At 35.9% G+C, this 14,273-nt stretch overlaps 1 protein-coding gene across 1 annotated transcript in view; it reads right to left on the bottom strand.

Moving 5' to 3' along the window:
- The window catches only part of MAOB (monoamine oxidase B), a gene marked incomplete at its 5' end in the record, with an annotated part of 474,299 nt that overhangs the window by 192,144 nt on the left and 267,882 nt on the right, over nt 1-14,273 (bottom strand). Inside the window, 2 exons of the mRNA XM_044072378.1 lie at nt 3,194-3,340; nt 7,909-8,050. Coding sequence (XP_043928313.1) covers nt 3,194-3,340; nt 7,909-8,050 — 289 coding nt within the window. The remainder of the gene's footprint in view (nt 1-3,193; nt 3,341-7,908; nt 8,051-14,273) is intronic.

Here is a 14,273-nt window from a genome sequence, read left to right as displayed (position 1 = left end):
ATGACTGAGTGAATAAATAATACATTAGACAAAATCAGTCTTAATGGATCCATAGTGATAAGTGACGTCAGAGAAAGGGACCTCTCTCTGTACCATCAGGCCAACTTCTACATTGTGTTTTTGCATTAATATTAACAACCCGTAGCTTTCATAATATATTGCACTAAGTCTTTCTTAGAATAGACAGCTGTCTAGGACATTGACGGTCACTATTACAAGGCGACATGGTAGTTTATTGGTTAGGGTTACAGTCTGATAGCTCTAAGGTTCACTGTTTAATTGAGGCCCAGATTCACTGTCTTTGTGGAGTCTGAATGTTCTCCCTTTGTCTCTGGGTTGGGGGAGGAATACTTTGGTGTCCTTCTAGAAATGTAATGGCTGACTGGCTGTTCTAAACTACACATTTGTACTGCATTTACCCTTGCCCCTTTAGACAAGTTTACTTATTTGGTTAAGATATACATGAGTTAGATTAAATATTTAATGCATGTTTACATATTTACTGTTGTAATCTTGATGACAACATCAGGCAGATATATGAAAGCTTTCGCACTTCATACACAGTTTTAAGTACACTTGGCAAAGGGGAAAACACAATCTTGAAAATGTAAGACACATGATTAATTTCTAAGAGTTGAGTTCTTTGATGAACAAGTACAGAATAGCCACTGTTATTTTCACTTATAAATCTCTTTCAGTTTTGCAGAATTCATTTATTGTGCTTTTTTAATCAGTTGTTAACTGCATTGGAACATGGGCCTTTTTAAACCATGACCTAGATGACAGAGATCGACAAAACTACACACAAAACATATTTACTGCCAACAAAAGTATTGAGAGAAAATCTATGCAGACGTGCAGACTGTATACAGATAACAATCATATGTCATAAGTGAACCCCAGCCGCTATGAGGTACAGGTCTTACCACTTAGCTGTCAGATTTATAGATGGCATTATTAAAAGGGAAAGGCAACTGCTTATATTTCCAAAGACCTGGCATGACTGGAAACCCAAGTACCCAGATGTTACACTGAGGAGATGAGACTAATTCTTCAGAAGTTTGCACTTTTTTTTTGAAAGCATGTAGAAATGCACCACACCTTTCAGCTGTACCATAGAAACTGCTTGGATAGATGACAGTATCAGATTTCCTTGTAGAATGTATGTGCAAGTAAATAGTGGGAAAGTATACACATGCTCTTATGGACTTTATTGGCATTTTTTCCATTGCATAACTACAGGAAAGTAAAGTAGACATGACACTGAAATTTTTGACAGTAAGAGTGTTGTTAGTATCACTTGAGGAAGACTTGCCCTTCCCAAACCTTCCAAATTCTACTGTAAATCTTAATAAATGCTCTGAAAGGAAATACCCCCCCCCCCCCAGGAACAGGAAGAGGGGTTAGAGTGTGGCAGCTACTTGCAGCATTATTACAGAAACTAATATGACCCAACAAGGATTAGGCTTTGCTGTCATAAATGAGTAGAGTGAGAAAAAAAAACAGAGAACAGTTCTTTATGAATGATGGTGTATTAGCTCAGCTTAGTAAAACACAGCAACATGTCTGATGAATGAAATTCAAGTACAGCAGCCCATATGAAGCAACGTGTAGAAGAAGCAATTTGCTGGCCTTTTAGCTGTGGTTAAAATAACAGAAGGTTACTAGCAATTCAAAAGAGAAGGTAAGTTATAATAAACTGTAAGGGCAAACCATGCTCAGCAATACATTTATAAGGCATATTATATGGTTGTCAGAACCCAAACTGCTGTAAGAGTCATAAAGCATAGGAAATATCAGAAACCATAATGATTGTTTTACTAACTTGGAATGGATACAATAAAAAGAAACAAGACTGTAGATCACTAGTCACTTCACTCTGTACCACTACTGCAAGCTAAAATATTTCTATCCATACCCAGGTTATCAAGACTAGACATATTCATGGTAGTTCATGAAAAACATCGTCTGTATGATCGAAATGTTATTACTCTGTCAATGAAATGCATTCAAAATGAAACCAAAAGTCATGCTTTATTTTCTTTCTAATTAATGCTATAAATTTGTTGGTATTTTTCTTAGCATCCTTTTTTATCTAGGTAACTATTTTACAAAAGCCTGACTATGTTTTTTTTTCTTTTTTTCTGAGGGGAAAAAGAAAGAAAAAGAGAAAAAATACTATAGGTAGTAGACAGGTTTTACAAAAAAAAAAAAAATCATACCTACCCAGGAAGTTTATTAATTGATACATTAACATAACAGGTATGATATTTTGCAGTACACGGAATCCCATTAATTTGGTAACAAATCAGCCAAATAATAAACTGGATATATTGAGGTTTGCACATTAGAAGTGCTATTATTTGCAATTGTTTATGTAAGAACTTTACAATTAAAAGCCTATGGAGTGTTTACAAGCTCATGAATATGTTTGCTAGTATTCAAACCACTATAATATCCTGTCATACAGGTGTGATGTTTTCTCATCAAACACTTCTGGACTTCAGACCCTTCATTTGTCAACAGGTTACTGTAGTTTAACATGAACAGCTGCTTTGGTTCAATACACAGTAACTCCAAGGAAATAGGTAAAAGCCTCTAAATTATAACAGCAATCTATATTCAATAAAACAATATAGCCTGGTTGCTAAGCTTGCTCTTTGTTCTCAATGTGGATTTCAAGAAAATCACCTCTCAAGTGGAGATGACCTCACCTGGACAAATGAATGAACAATCATAAATACACCTCTGGTCTGTCCTCTCAAACACTGAAAGGGGTTGAAACTAGGCATAAGTTAGTTATGTCAATGGATACATATAATTTAGGGTATTATTGCCGGGCTCCTAATCGTCTTTTGGATAAACAGCCTACTATTGACCTGTCAACCTAGGAATCCATAAGCCTCATTCCTGAGCCAAATTTATTAAAATCTACTTCTCAGACATAACAAGCTGTTTACGATCATAGATATGAACATAATCCTGTATATAACCACAGCAGAAATTATACTTCTTCACTCAGTTTTATTTGTCGTTCTTTAGATTTGTGGGGCATGTTTTTGAAGGCTGATGTCATGTGCTGGGTAACAATGTTTAACGTTCATTCTTTCATTTCATTTATAAATCTACTTTGTATTTACATTGTTGTCTTACAGCACTTATTTTAGCTACTGTTTTTGCCATTCAATATTACCTCATATGTCTCATGGTTTAATGTCTCTACTTTCACAGACTCTGATTGGTCGATGCGAAACACAGGTCTCTCCAATTTTACTCTATCACCAAGACGCTCCATGATCTTTTCACTAATCTGGCCTGAACCACCAAGAAACTTTCTTTCCTAAAAATATAAAAACAAAATTATAAAAAGCAAAACAAGCAAAAAAAAACAAAATATAAAACATTCTAGCTATCTTTACAGAAGACAGGCAGATGAGAACTGTTTCAACATAAACCAGTAATCTTCACAGATCTAACAACAAACCATTATGTTAGATTATAATATCAGAAGCAGCAGAATATTACACTTTTTTCTAAAAAGAGATATAAATTACTGCTCAGCATTCATATGAAGGGAGTACAACTTAAAAATGAAATTTCTATGCATTCTGAGTTAACCGTAACCATTAGAAATACCCCATAAACTGCTGAAATTATTTCAAATAACTTCACTATAAGAAATTCGCAAAATGCACTTCATTTAAAAACGGGATTCGGAGAGTGGCAAAGCAGTAAATGTTAACATTTTTTATTTTATTTATAGATCAGTGAACTAGGCCACTGTATCCTTTTCTCAGTCATAATTATCTAGAATAAAATTAGGAAAATGCACAAGATTGAGTATTATCTTTAACGTGAATACACAGTCAAATCTCACTTCAAAAATGTCCATGTGGTTAATCACTGATTATAAAGAAAAACAAATGCTTATTTAAGTTAAAAATCCAATTTATCAGTGTAGATTACAGGTCTCTATAGCTTTATTTGAACCTTATGGTAAATCATGATTTTTCCACTAAAATGTGAAAACATTGCCAATGGGTAAAATCAGCATATATACCTTGCAGTACATACTCAGAAATGTAAAGCTATGCCTAATACTGTTATATTCATTTGAAAACTGCCCTTCCCTTTGTATATGAGGAAATGTTTTGCATTGCAGTCTAAAGACTGGTGCACCTATGTATGGGAAGTGTCATCTTCCCTGAGTTATTTTAAGCCACATAGATAAACTCCTGCAGTATATTCTGCCAACAATGTATGCGGTATACATTTCTCACAAGCAAGCTTTGTTAATGTATTCTTCCCAGCAGCAACTCCATTTGTCTGCTACTTATATATTAACCATGTCTGCTGTTTTATTATTCTTTTACAGCATATTTAAAAAAAATTACAAATTACTCTATATCAATACAAAACAACAGCATCTACCAAATTAAAGGCCCTGTACCAAAAGAAAGGTGTCATTACATAAGTATGAAGTGTACATAATACATATTTATTTCAGTAGATTTTTAATGATATAGTAGATATTAGACATCTTTCTCATTTATATACAGAATTTTATTGGAAGAATATATCATGCCTGCAGTTTAATTGATATCTTTTGTCAAATCAGGTTAAATAGGAATTATAAAGCTAGGCTTCCTACCTGATCCTTGATTCTGTGGCTGTATTTCAAAGCTGACTGAACAGGTAGCATAAACAAAACTGCCATGCAAAGTGACATCATACATAGCCAGCAAGACATGTTCCAGGTATAGGCTAGAATAAGTTTGTCAAATGAAGGACAGAGATGGGGTCTACTATTAAGTGCTCATGTGCTATTTGTTCATGACACACTTGCTTGAAAAGGAAAGTGCTCAAAGTCTCACAAACTCAGTCTCCAAAAACTAAATAGTCTTCCCAAAACCATATCCTAAAAAACTGTACAGTACTGCTAGAACCCTAATTCTAATGCCTAAATAGCCTTCTCACTCCCTAACCATAAAACTCACTTTCCTCGCCCCTAACCATAAAACTCACTTTCCTCGCTCTAAACCTAACCCTAAAATCACCTTCCTGCTCTCTAGCCCTAAGACTCCCTTCTCACTCTCTAATCCTCAGACTCCCTTCTTGGTCCCTAAATCTAAAATCCCACTCCCGTTCTCTAATCTTAAGTCTCCCTTCTTGCTCTCTAATGCTTAAACTAAAATCCCTCATCCTGTTTCCTAAACCTAAAACCCCCTTCTTTACCACTGCCCTAATCTATGCTTCTACCATCTCCCAATCCCTCACCACGGCTGCCAGCCACATTTACCTCACTAGAACTTGACTAATGTATTTGGGGAAGCTGTGTTAGAGGTCATATTCAAGTCCTGGCATAAGGCAAGCAGCATCCCACCCAAGTGACAAAATGCTCAACTCCCTAGCTTTGAGTTGCTGGTTTTTGAGTGCTTGGGACTTGAGCACTTGTAGAACATCCAGAGAGATCTTATACTTAGATGTATCAGTTATCCAAGAGTAATAAAAAAAAAAAAAAATATATATATATATATATATATATATATATATATATATTCATTCAAGTAGGCTCTTTCAGCATGAAGGATACAAGTAAACATAAGAAATACATCTAATGGTTTTATTGCAAGAAATGCTCTTGGCACAGGACAGACCTCACTAAACAACTACACAGTCAATTACATAGTCTAGAGTCTGCTTGAGTTTCATACAAGCCACTTTAATTAAAAAAGTGAACTCTAATGCATTCAAGCTTTCACCTTCCATCTATGATTTCTTGTTAGTAAAAGTTAATATATATAGTACAAGTCTATGAAGATTTATCTGGAGCACTGAGTGATGGTCCATTATTTAATAAAGGAAGGGTTGTGAATCTTAGGATCATTAAGGAGTACAAGGAGGCAATGTTAGTTCCTACTGGGGACAGAAAACCATGGAGGATATATCACTCTGGTCATTCCAATTTTTATAAGGGTATTGATGATAGGCCTTTTTTAAATCTGAGGCACAATGGTTTAACAAATGATACTACCTGACATTTTGATTGTAATATACATACATATATACATGGGGCGATGCTAAGAGCTTCATTGTGGTTAGGACCAGGTAGAATATGTCACAATGCATCTATAAACATTTGTATGCAGTCTGTTTTAAGAATGTGAACAATGCCCTATATAAACATGTCACGTCCTGTCCCAAATGAAGATAGTCCCTTCTTTGTTATCGATACAGCAATCGTGTGCTAGAGACAGAGACTTGCACAGCATGTTAGAATACAAAGACCTTTGTTGGCAAATCATGTCATATGTAGGGGATCTCCTAAGCCCCAATGAAATTATCAGTATTAAACGTGCTTTTAAATACAGATGAGACATTTTTAGTCCTGGTTTTATTCTTTGGCTGACTTACAAGTTTAGGACTGAGCAGATTTTAATGTTTCTCAATACTGTTTTCCACCTATTTTAAGTATTTCCTTTTAGTTTGCACATGTGCAACAAAAGATGGATCTGACCATATCTCTCAAGAGTCTCAGAAAAACATATTCCTCACAGTTCCACATTAAAAGGGTTTGTCACACAATCAGTGTTACAAATTTTTTAACTGATATCTATGGTAAATAGTGAATCATATTAATTCATCAAAATAACTTTTTTATAGTTATAACATAACACATTCTGACTATCCTGAGAGCTTCCAAGTTGACATTGTTAATCTGGTGTTATGTTTTTTAATATTGTTTTATACTTTGGCTTGCTTCTTCTTTCCTAGGTTGACATGGTAACATAAGCTAACTCAATACATGCCAGCATCCAGACTAGAGTGAGAAGGAGAGGTCCCAGAAAAACTGAACACCATGTTAGAAAGTAAGCACCTTCATTTTAAATGTACATCAGAAGTAAAACAAACCACTTTATACTTAATATTCTTAGAAAAGAAAAATTCAGAAATTAATGAGAAGCAGCTTCTACACATGAAACCATCTCCACCTCTTTCCTTCATTTCTCTACGAAACCTACACAATACATTAAGTGACGAAATTCATGTACTGTCAAAAATACCTGTGTGCCTGTGTGTGTGAATATGCATTTTTGTGTATGTCTCTGTATGTCTCAGTGTAAGTGTATGTGCATGTTTGTCTCTGAATTTCTGTGTTTTTATGTATTTGTGTTTGACTGTGTGTATGTATGACTCTCTTAGAGAATCTGCAGGGAATACATGCCTGCATTGCATGCTGTATGAAGTTGCCAAGTCACCCTCCTAAGCAGTTATGTAAACTGCTCAGATATACAATTCCTAGACTTTTGCATTTCTCCTTAATGCAGTTCAACACCATGCAGAATATGGATGAGTCTGAATTATTTTATTAATTGAACAGTGCAATTCAGCTTGTTGAGCAGCATGGGTTGCATAGCTAAGAAACTCTCTGAATTTCAATGTGTTTATATCTATTTTCGGAGTAATATTCTTAACAGAGTAAAACTATTCTGCATGAAGAAAACAAGAGTGATTTAGCTGGTGAGTTACAATATTACAAACATGAGAACTGGAGCAAGAACAGCTAGCATGAGCAGCTGACTGTCTTGAATCCCCACAACATTTGTGATTTGACTCCAATCTCAGAAAAAGCCAACCTGCCCTACAAAATGTTCAGACCACAAGAAAACAGGGTTTGCCAGGTGCTGTTTGAACCTCTATTGTACAAGTCCAAGTAGCAATAGATTTGACCTATGGTTAACTAAGGTGAACCACTGATGTTCTGCTGTTTAATTAAACAGTCAAATGATTCCACTTACCATTAACAGTAATAATAATTACAGAAACATAGTACTAAAAAATGGAGCAATAAAATACGTTAACTCATATTAAAATCATGCACTTTAAAAGAATAAGGCATTTCCATACCTGTCCTCCATTTGTAGTTGAGAAGATTCGAACTGTTCCTCCACACTGTTTGACATACCAGAGAAACCAGAGGGCTGAGACTTCGTGTGGCTCTGCAGTGACATTTACGTTCACAAACAAAGTAGCAAACCGTTTACATGCCCTATAATCAAAACATTTGTAAATGATTATATTATTTGTATTTTGAACTGTATGCATGACACCAGTTTTGCTCTGCTGCATGCAGCAAACAGTTCACAATTATTTACATGTGTTTAAATAAGGAATAGACTATTATTCATCTATAATGGCATCAACCTGTATAGTGACTTGCAGTTTAACTTTCTAGTACATTCGTTGGAATTCCTGCGATAAAACAGTTAGTGGACTAAATTCACAGGTTTGCTTAGACTAATATCTGGCGACACTGATTTACTGCTCACAAGAAAATTAAATGACATTTTCATGAGATAAAATATGTAAATTTTACTCCCAATGTTTCTGGCTATTACTGTAATGTAGTGCATGGAGTGTGCCAATTATACTCTGATGTTTGTTAAAAGACAAATCGGTTAATTGCTAGAGTGGCAATAGACCCAACCTTAACAAACGTTATCCCTGCTAAAGTTGTTAAGGTCAGTTCTAGCTCTTGACAGTAAACTCTGCCTCTACATACAAGCAAAAGACAGTGGTAGACTAAAATACTTGGTTATACTTGCTGTCCATTGGTAAAGTGCCCTGACTTTCTGTAATACACTTATAAGTTACCATAAAAACAGGATGTGTGTGCACCTATATTTTCTGATGGACACAAAGTCTGAAACCTAAATGTTTGTCATTATTTAGTGTACCAAAAATAACTGATAAACCATAAAAACAAACACAAAAACGGATGTAATGGAACCAGAAGAACAAACCGCAACATTGCAAAAATAAGCACTTTTGTTCCTTTTGTTGATTCAACAAAATTTCTGATGAAGTTCCATTGAATCAACAAAAGGAACAAAAGCACTTATTTTTACAATGTTGCAGTTTGTTCTTCTGGCTCCGTTACATCCGTTTTTATGTTTGTTTTTATCATTATTAGTGTCTTCAATCATCAGTAATTTCTCTGAAAACTATGGACTTTATGAGGAACAAAACAAATACATAAGATAAAAATCTGAACATTTTGTGAAAAAGTGGACAGCTGACAGGCATGGGAAGGTGAACTGAAGGGACTGTGTGCTACACTGTCTTCATGACAGCACTCACCAAGTGCTTTATGGCTTTTTTCCCCTTTTTTCCTTTAACTTGCAGTTGTAGCACTACAAAGAATTATGACTGGTCTCCTATCCTATGTGTTCTTGACATGGATGCCAAGAAATTCACCTCAAGATCTTTGCTCTTGAGGTAAACTTTTTGGCAGTCATGTGTTGAACACATAGTAAGTCAGCTAGGATCAGCGTCCCGATCATAATCCTCTATATTATTATCATTCTATAGCACAGTTACATGGAACCAAAATTAAAAAAAATATATATATATATATATATATATATATATATATATATATATATATATATATATATATATATATATATATATATATATATATATATATATACACACACACACATATTCTAGGTTAGAACACTTAAAAATTTAGATGACAAGTATAGTAAACCCCAAATATAAGAATAAATGGTGTTTGTGGTACATGAACGGTCTGTCCTAAAACACCAATCTCCACAAAAATCGTATCTTTTTCCAGTATTCAGATAGCTCCACAGCTAGTGGGGTTTGGCTTTATTGGCCTGAAATTATCCATTAAAGTAACGAAACAAGTCATGGGCATTCAGAATTGCCAATTAGCTGAAACACCTGATGTTCATAAGGTTCATTTGCATATATCCCATGTGCCTCTGATACAAGAAGTTTGGGAGGTCATGTATTGGAAGTTCTAGCATTGCTAGAGTTTTCATTTTGCTTTTACTGATTGGTTTTTCAGTGACCTTCTCACTCGTTGTTTTAGTTTGTTGTTTGGGATATTTTTGCAGTGACCCTAATGATAATAGACATCAGCTGCGTATAACAGCCCTGTGTTTCTAATGCTTAGTCACTCTGCTTGTGCTGTGCTGATGAGGTCATAACAAGGCCAACATATGCATATCCACAGCTAGTGGGGTTTGGCTTTATTGGTCTGAAAATATCCATTAAAATGATGAAACAAGTCATGGGCATTCAGAATTGCCAATTAACTGAAACATCTGATGTTCATAAAGATCATTTGCATATAACCCATGTGCCTCTAATACAAGAGGTTTGGGAGGTCACTTATTGGAAGTTTTAGCTTTGCTGGAGTTTTCATTTTGTTTTTACTGACTGTTTTTTCATTGACCTTCTCATTCGTTCTTTTAGTAGTCAGACAGCACAAACTTGGGATTTACCAATATTTTCCTAGAAAATTAGAAACCAATACCATTGCTAATGCTTTAAGGAAATAAAACGTATTCACTAAACTGCATATAAGATTATATCAACCCATTAAACATTTTGAACAGAGGAAACAAAAATCTGTTCAAACAAGATGGGCAAAATGTACTGCAACTATAAGCTGAACTTAAAAGACAAGAAGACAAAAATAAAAAAGTGTAGTATAGATTGACTGTCAGTAGACCTGTGGCACAAAGAAGCAAAAGTAAGGGACAGGCCAGTGGATTCATAAACATAGTGTGTGTGTGTGTGTGTGTGTGTGTGTGTGTGTGTGTGTGTGTGTGTGTGTGTGTGTGTATGTGTGTATGTGTGTGGTTGTGTGTGTGGTTTGTTAACAATGGTTTTACACAGACAGCCACGAGTTTGTATTGTTTGTATAACATGATTCAGAAAAATAAAAGTCTGTTGTGTAAGATTTTGTATGCATGGGCCCAAGGAAGAAGTGTTGCATTCAAGGACTGGATACTACCTGGATCCACAGACACACATTGTTATGGTGTGGGTCACTGTGCACATCTTCCTACATATAACAGGATCATCTGTCTGTGACCAGTACCTTCTCTATCAGGAACAGGTACATAAGAAAATGTTCATCCAGCATTTCTGTAGCCATTCCCTGATTGTCAACCACACCTGCCAGATGAATCCTCTGCACAACATTGCAGCCTAACAGTGACATGTCACTGACAATATGAAAGGCAACTAAATGTTAGTGCTTATGTGTTGACCTGCAACTCTGGGGAGATTCCACTTTGAGCCAAGTATGAATACCCCAATATCATGAAAGCAATGATATTTCCTTCAAGTGCTCCTAATAGGTAGTAAAATATTGTCTTGGTTTGACTTCTGTTGCAGTCTAGTCCACTAGAATAAAGAAAGCAAAAAAGTGTCTACCTTTTTGGTAATCCAAAATCTGCTGGTTTTGTGAATATGTCTTTTGCTAACTATATGATCTGATCTCTGTAGTCACTGAACAGCATAGTGTATGCATTTTTCCCTGTATTTTGATTTTGTATGACATGGATTTCTGCATTTTGTTGATATCAAATACTTTTGAATATGCTGATAAGTTCAAAGCATGTCATTTCCCTTCTCTGCTGCTATGACACACAAGAATTCATAAATGATTATGGCCACATTACCATGACTGTGGAGTGGAGGGCATTTTCATATTACAGAGATAAGTCATCAGTTCCTGTGGCAGTTGCCACTGGCTACAGAATATGTGGCATCAATCTGAAAGTGGAATAACAGAGTTTGGTTGCATTATTGAGCTGTTTTGCACTGAAAACCTTCATCAGAGACAGCAATGTACCTGTACTTTTTTAATGTTGCAAAGGCATACCTGCATATCCCCCACACTTTTGTGGCTTCTTGCAACTGACCCCAGGGCTTTTTCTTGGCTACTAAATGTACTGGGCTCTCCTTTATCCCCTGGACTAGCTCCAACTCATGCTCAGTGCCAATGAGATGATTGTGGCACCCAGAACAGCATCATACTGCTGCCAAGGAATGTCTTTTACATGTCCAAACTTCCCCTCTCCTTGCATGCTCTCTTATCTTTAAGAATGGATTTGCAATGGGTTTTTTTTTAGTGGATAATTCTGACCTCCATGATGACTCAAACAACGCTCATGTTGCCCTATTGACAACACCCACTGCATTTCCCAGCCCCCTCTAGAAACCAACTGTGAGGCACATCCAAGTGCACATCCTCCTTACCAAGATGGACATACTTTTCCTTTTACCAGCACCTCAAATGATCAAGCCACTAATCAAACCCAGACTGCCTGGTTTATATTTGGGGCTTTATCTCTCTATGCCACAGAGTTAGCTATGCTCACATGTTTTTGATCTGATGTTATTCTTAAGCGATGATCTGTTGAGCTCAATATTGCTTTAGGTGGGACACTGGATTTGTACTTCAATGCAAATATTCCACACTTGTACTCTCAACTTCCTGGCACTGCTCCACAGTATACACCATGATTCGTACAGTTGTAAATTGTGGAACATACTGTTGGACTTCATTTGTGTGCCTACTGCGTTCCTTTACTACTTCAGATGTGCAGTTCTGCTTGCATATGAGTTGTGGGTTTGCAGATTTTATGAGCTGAACATGCTTGTACTGTGTGATTTTATCAAGTGCCAGCTCTACACAGTTGCAGAACATGAATACAAATACCAGAAAGTTCAACATGGTGAGTGGAGTTTTCTTGGATCGGGGACATAAGGAGGTGTAGGGGGAAAAGATGTGAAGGGCATAATGAGGCTTGCCCACATTCACACTCCAGCAGGAGTGGCTACCTTCTGATGACAGCTTGCATTAGACTAATTCTAATATGTACTGATATATACTGTAACAATGACCTATACAAAGAACATCAGTCTGTGATCCCTGTGAACAGGGATGTGTGGACTGGCATGCTTCATAATCAAGGTAGTCAACAGTACATCCTTCATAAGTAGAAGAAACAGGGCTTGGAACATTACCATTTTGAACTGTTTACCCTGTAGTACTTGTTTAGTCTGGAGAGACCCATAAATGGTCTCCAGAGGCCACCCTTTTCTGGTACAATTGATTTACTTATTATTTGCTAACTGGTTAAACTCTGGTAATGCGACTCTTCAGCTGCAACCTGGCCAGAAGACACAGAAAACTGTACAAAAGTAGTAGGAAGAAAATATGTTATACCAGTATGTAAATAATGCTACCACACAAAGGCACACACATATTACATCGTGTACGTGTGGGTGTGAGTGTGTGAGTGTGTGTGTGTGTGTGTGTGTGTGTGTGTGTGTATATATATATATATATATATATATATATATATATATATATATATATATAAATATATATATTTTTATATATATATGTGTGTGTATGTGTATATCTATAAAGAGAGAGACAAACACACACACACACACACACACACATACACATTTGCAAATGCAAATCAAGGTCATTTTTATTTGTACTCATGTATTGGTATCTGAAATTGTTTAGTGTCCCCTATGTATTGGTCTCTGAGTTTCTAAATTTGTTTTAATTTTCCTGTTTGTGATCTCAAGCCATAATCTGTAGCATCTGTCTTTTTGTCTTTAAACTTTGAGTGGTATCTGGGACTATAAATCAAACTACATACATATGACTATATTTAACTGTATCACTTGACCCACTACATTGTCCTACTTTAAATCAACCAGAAATGATCAAACATAACAAAATCAACAAAAACATAGGTTTTATACAGGGGTAAGCCCTCTGCATCCACACCCAGCTAGGTACATATACCAATTCCAAGATCACAGAAAAGTGGAAAAATGGCAAACTTCCTCTCCCAAATGTCTAGTGATCCTCCAAATCAAAATGCCAATATTTTTACATGCATAACCATAGCTAGTGGGGTTTGGCTTTATTGGCATGAATGTAACCATAAAAACTTAAAAAGTAAAACAAAAATCATGGACATTCAGAAGCCATGTAACTGAAATACTTGATGTCTTTAAAGGCTTATCCCAGAGGCCTTCATTACAGGAGGTATAAGGTATCACACAATGAAAAATCTAGCTTGGTTGGGTTTTTCTTGCAGTTTTTACAATATAATGAACATTGAACAAAACCCACATAAAATATATATAATTGTTGGACCTCAGTTTAACATCTCATACAAACGATGACAAATTCAGGAGTGCAGCCCCCCCCCCCCCTTATGCTGCATTTCAGGGTCAGCAATCCATCTACCTGATGTGGAATAGAGCTCGTAGCCTTCTTTAGAAAAGGCTAGTGTATTACCTGTTATACCACTGACACTGCAGGCAAATAAGAAAGCATTTGCACTATGCAGAATAATCTGTTACACTGTTAAACTGATAATATACTAATGATCACTGACCAGCCATGGATGATA

This window comes from Protopterus annectens, chromosome 5.part0, assembly GCF_019279795.1.
Source record: "Protopterus annectens isolate FY-2018-M chromosome 5.part0, PAN1.0, whole genome shotgun sequence".
Classification (NCBI taxonomy): Eukaryota; Metazoa; Chordata; order Ceratodontiformes; family Protopteridae; genus Protopterus; species Protopterus annectens.
Note: the sequence above shows the minus strand (reverse complement) of the source record. Positions and strands in the feature narration are given on the sequence as shown.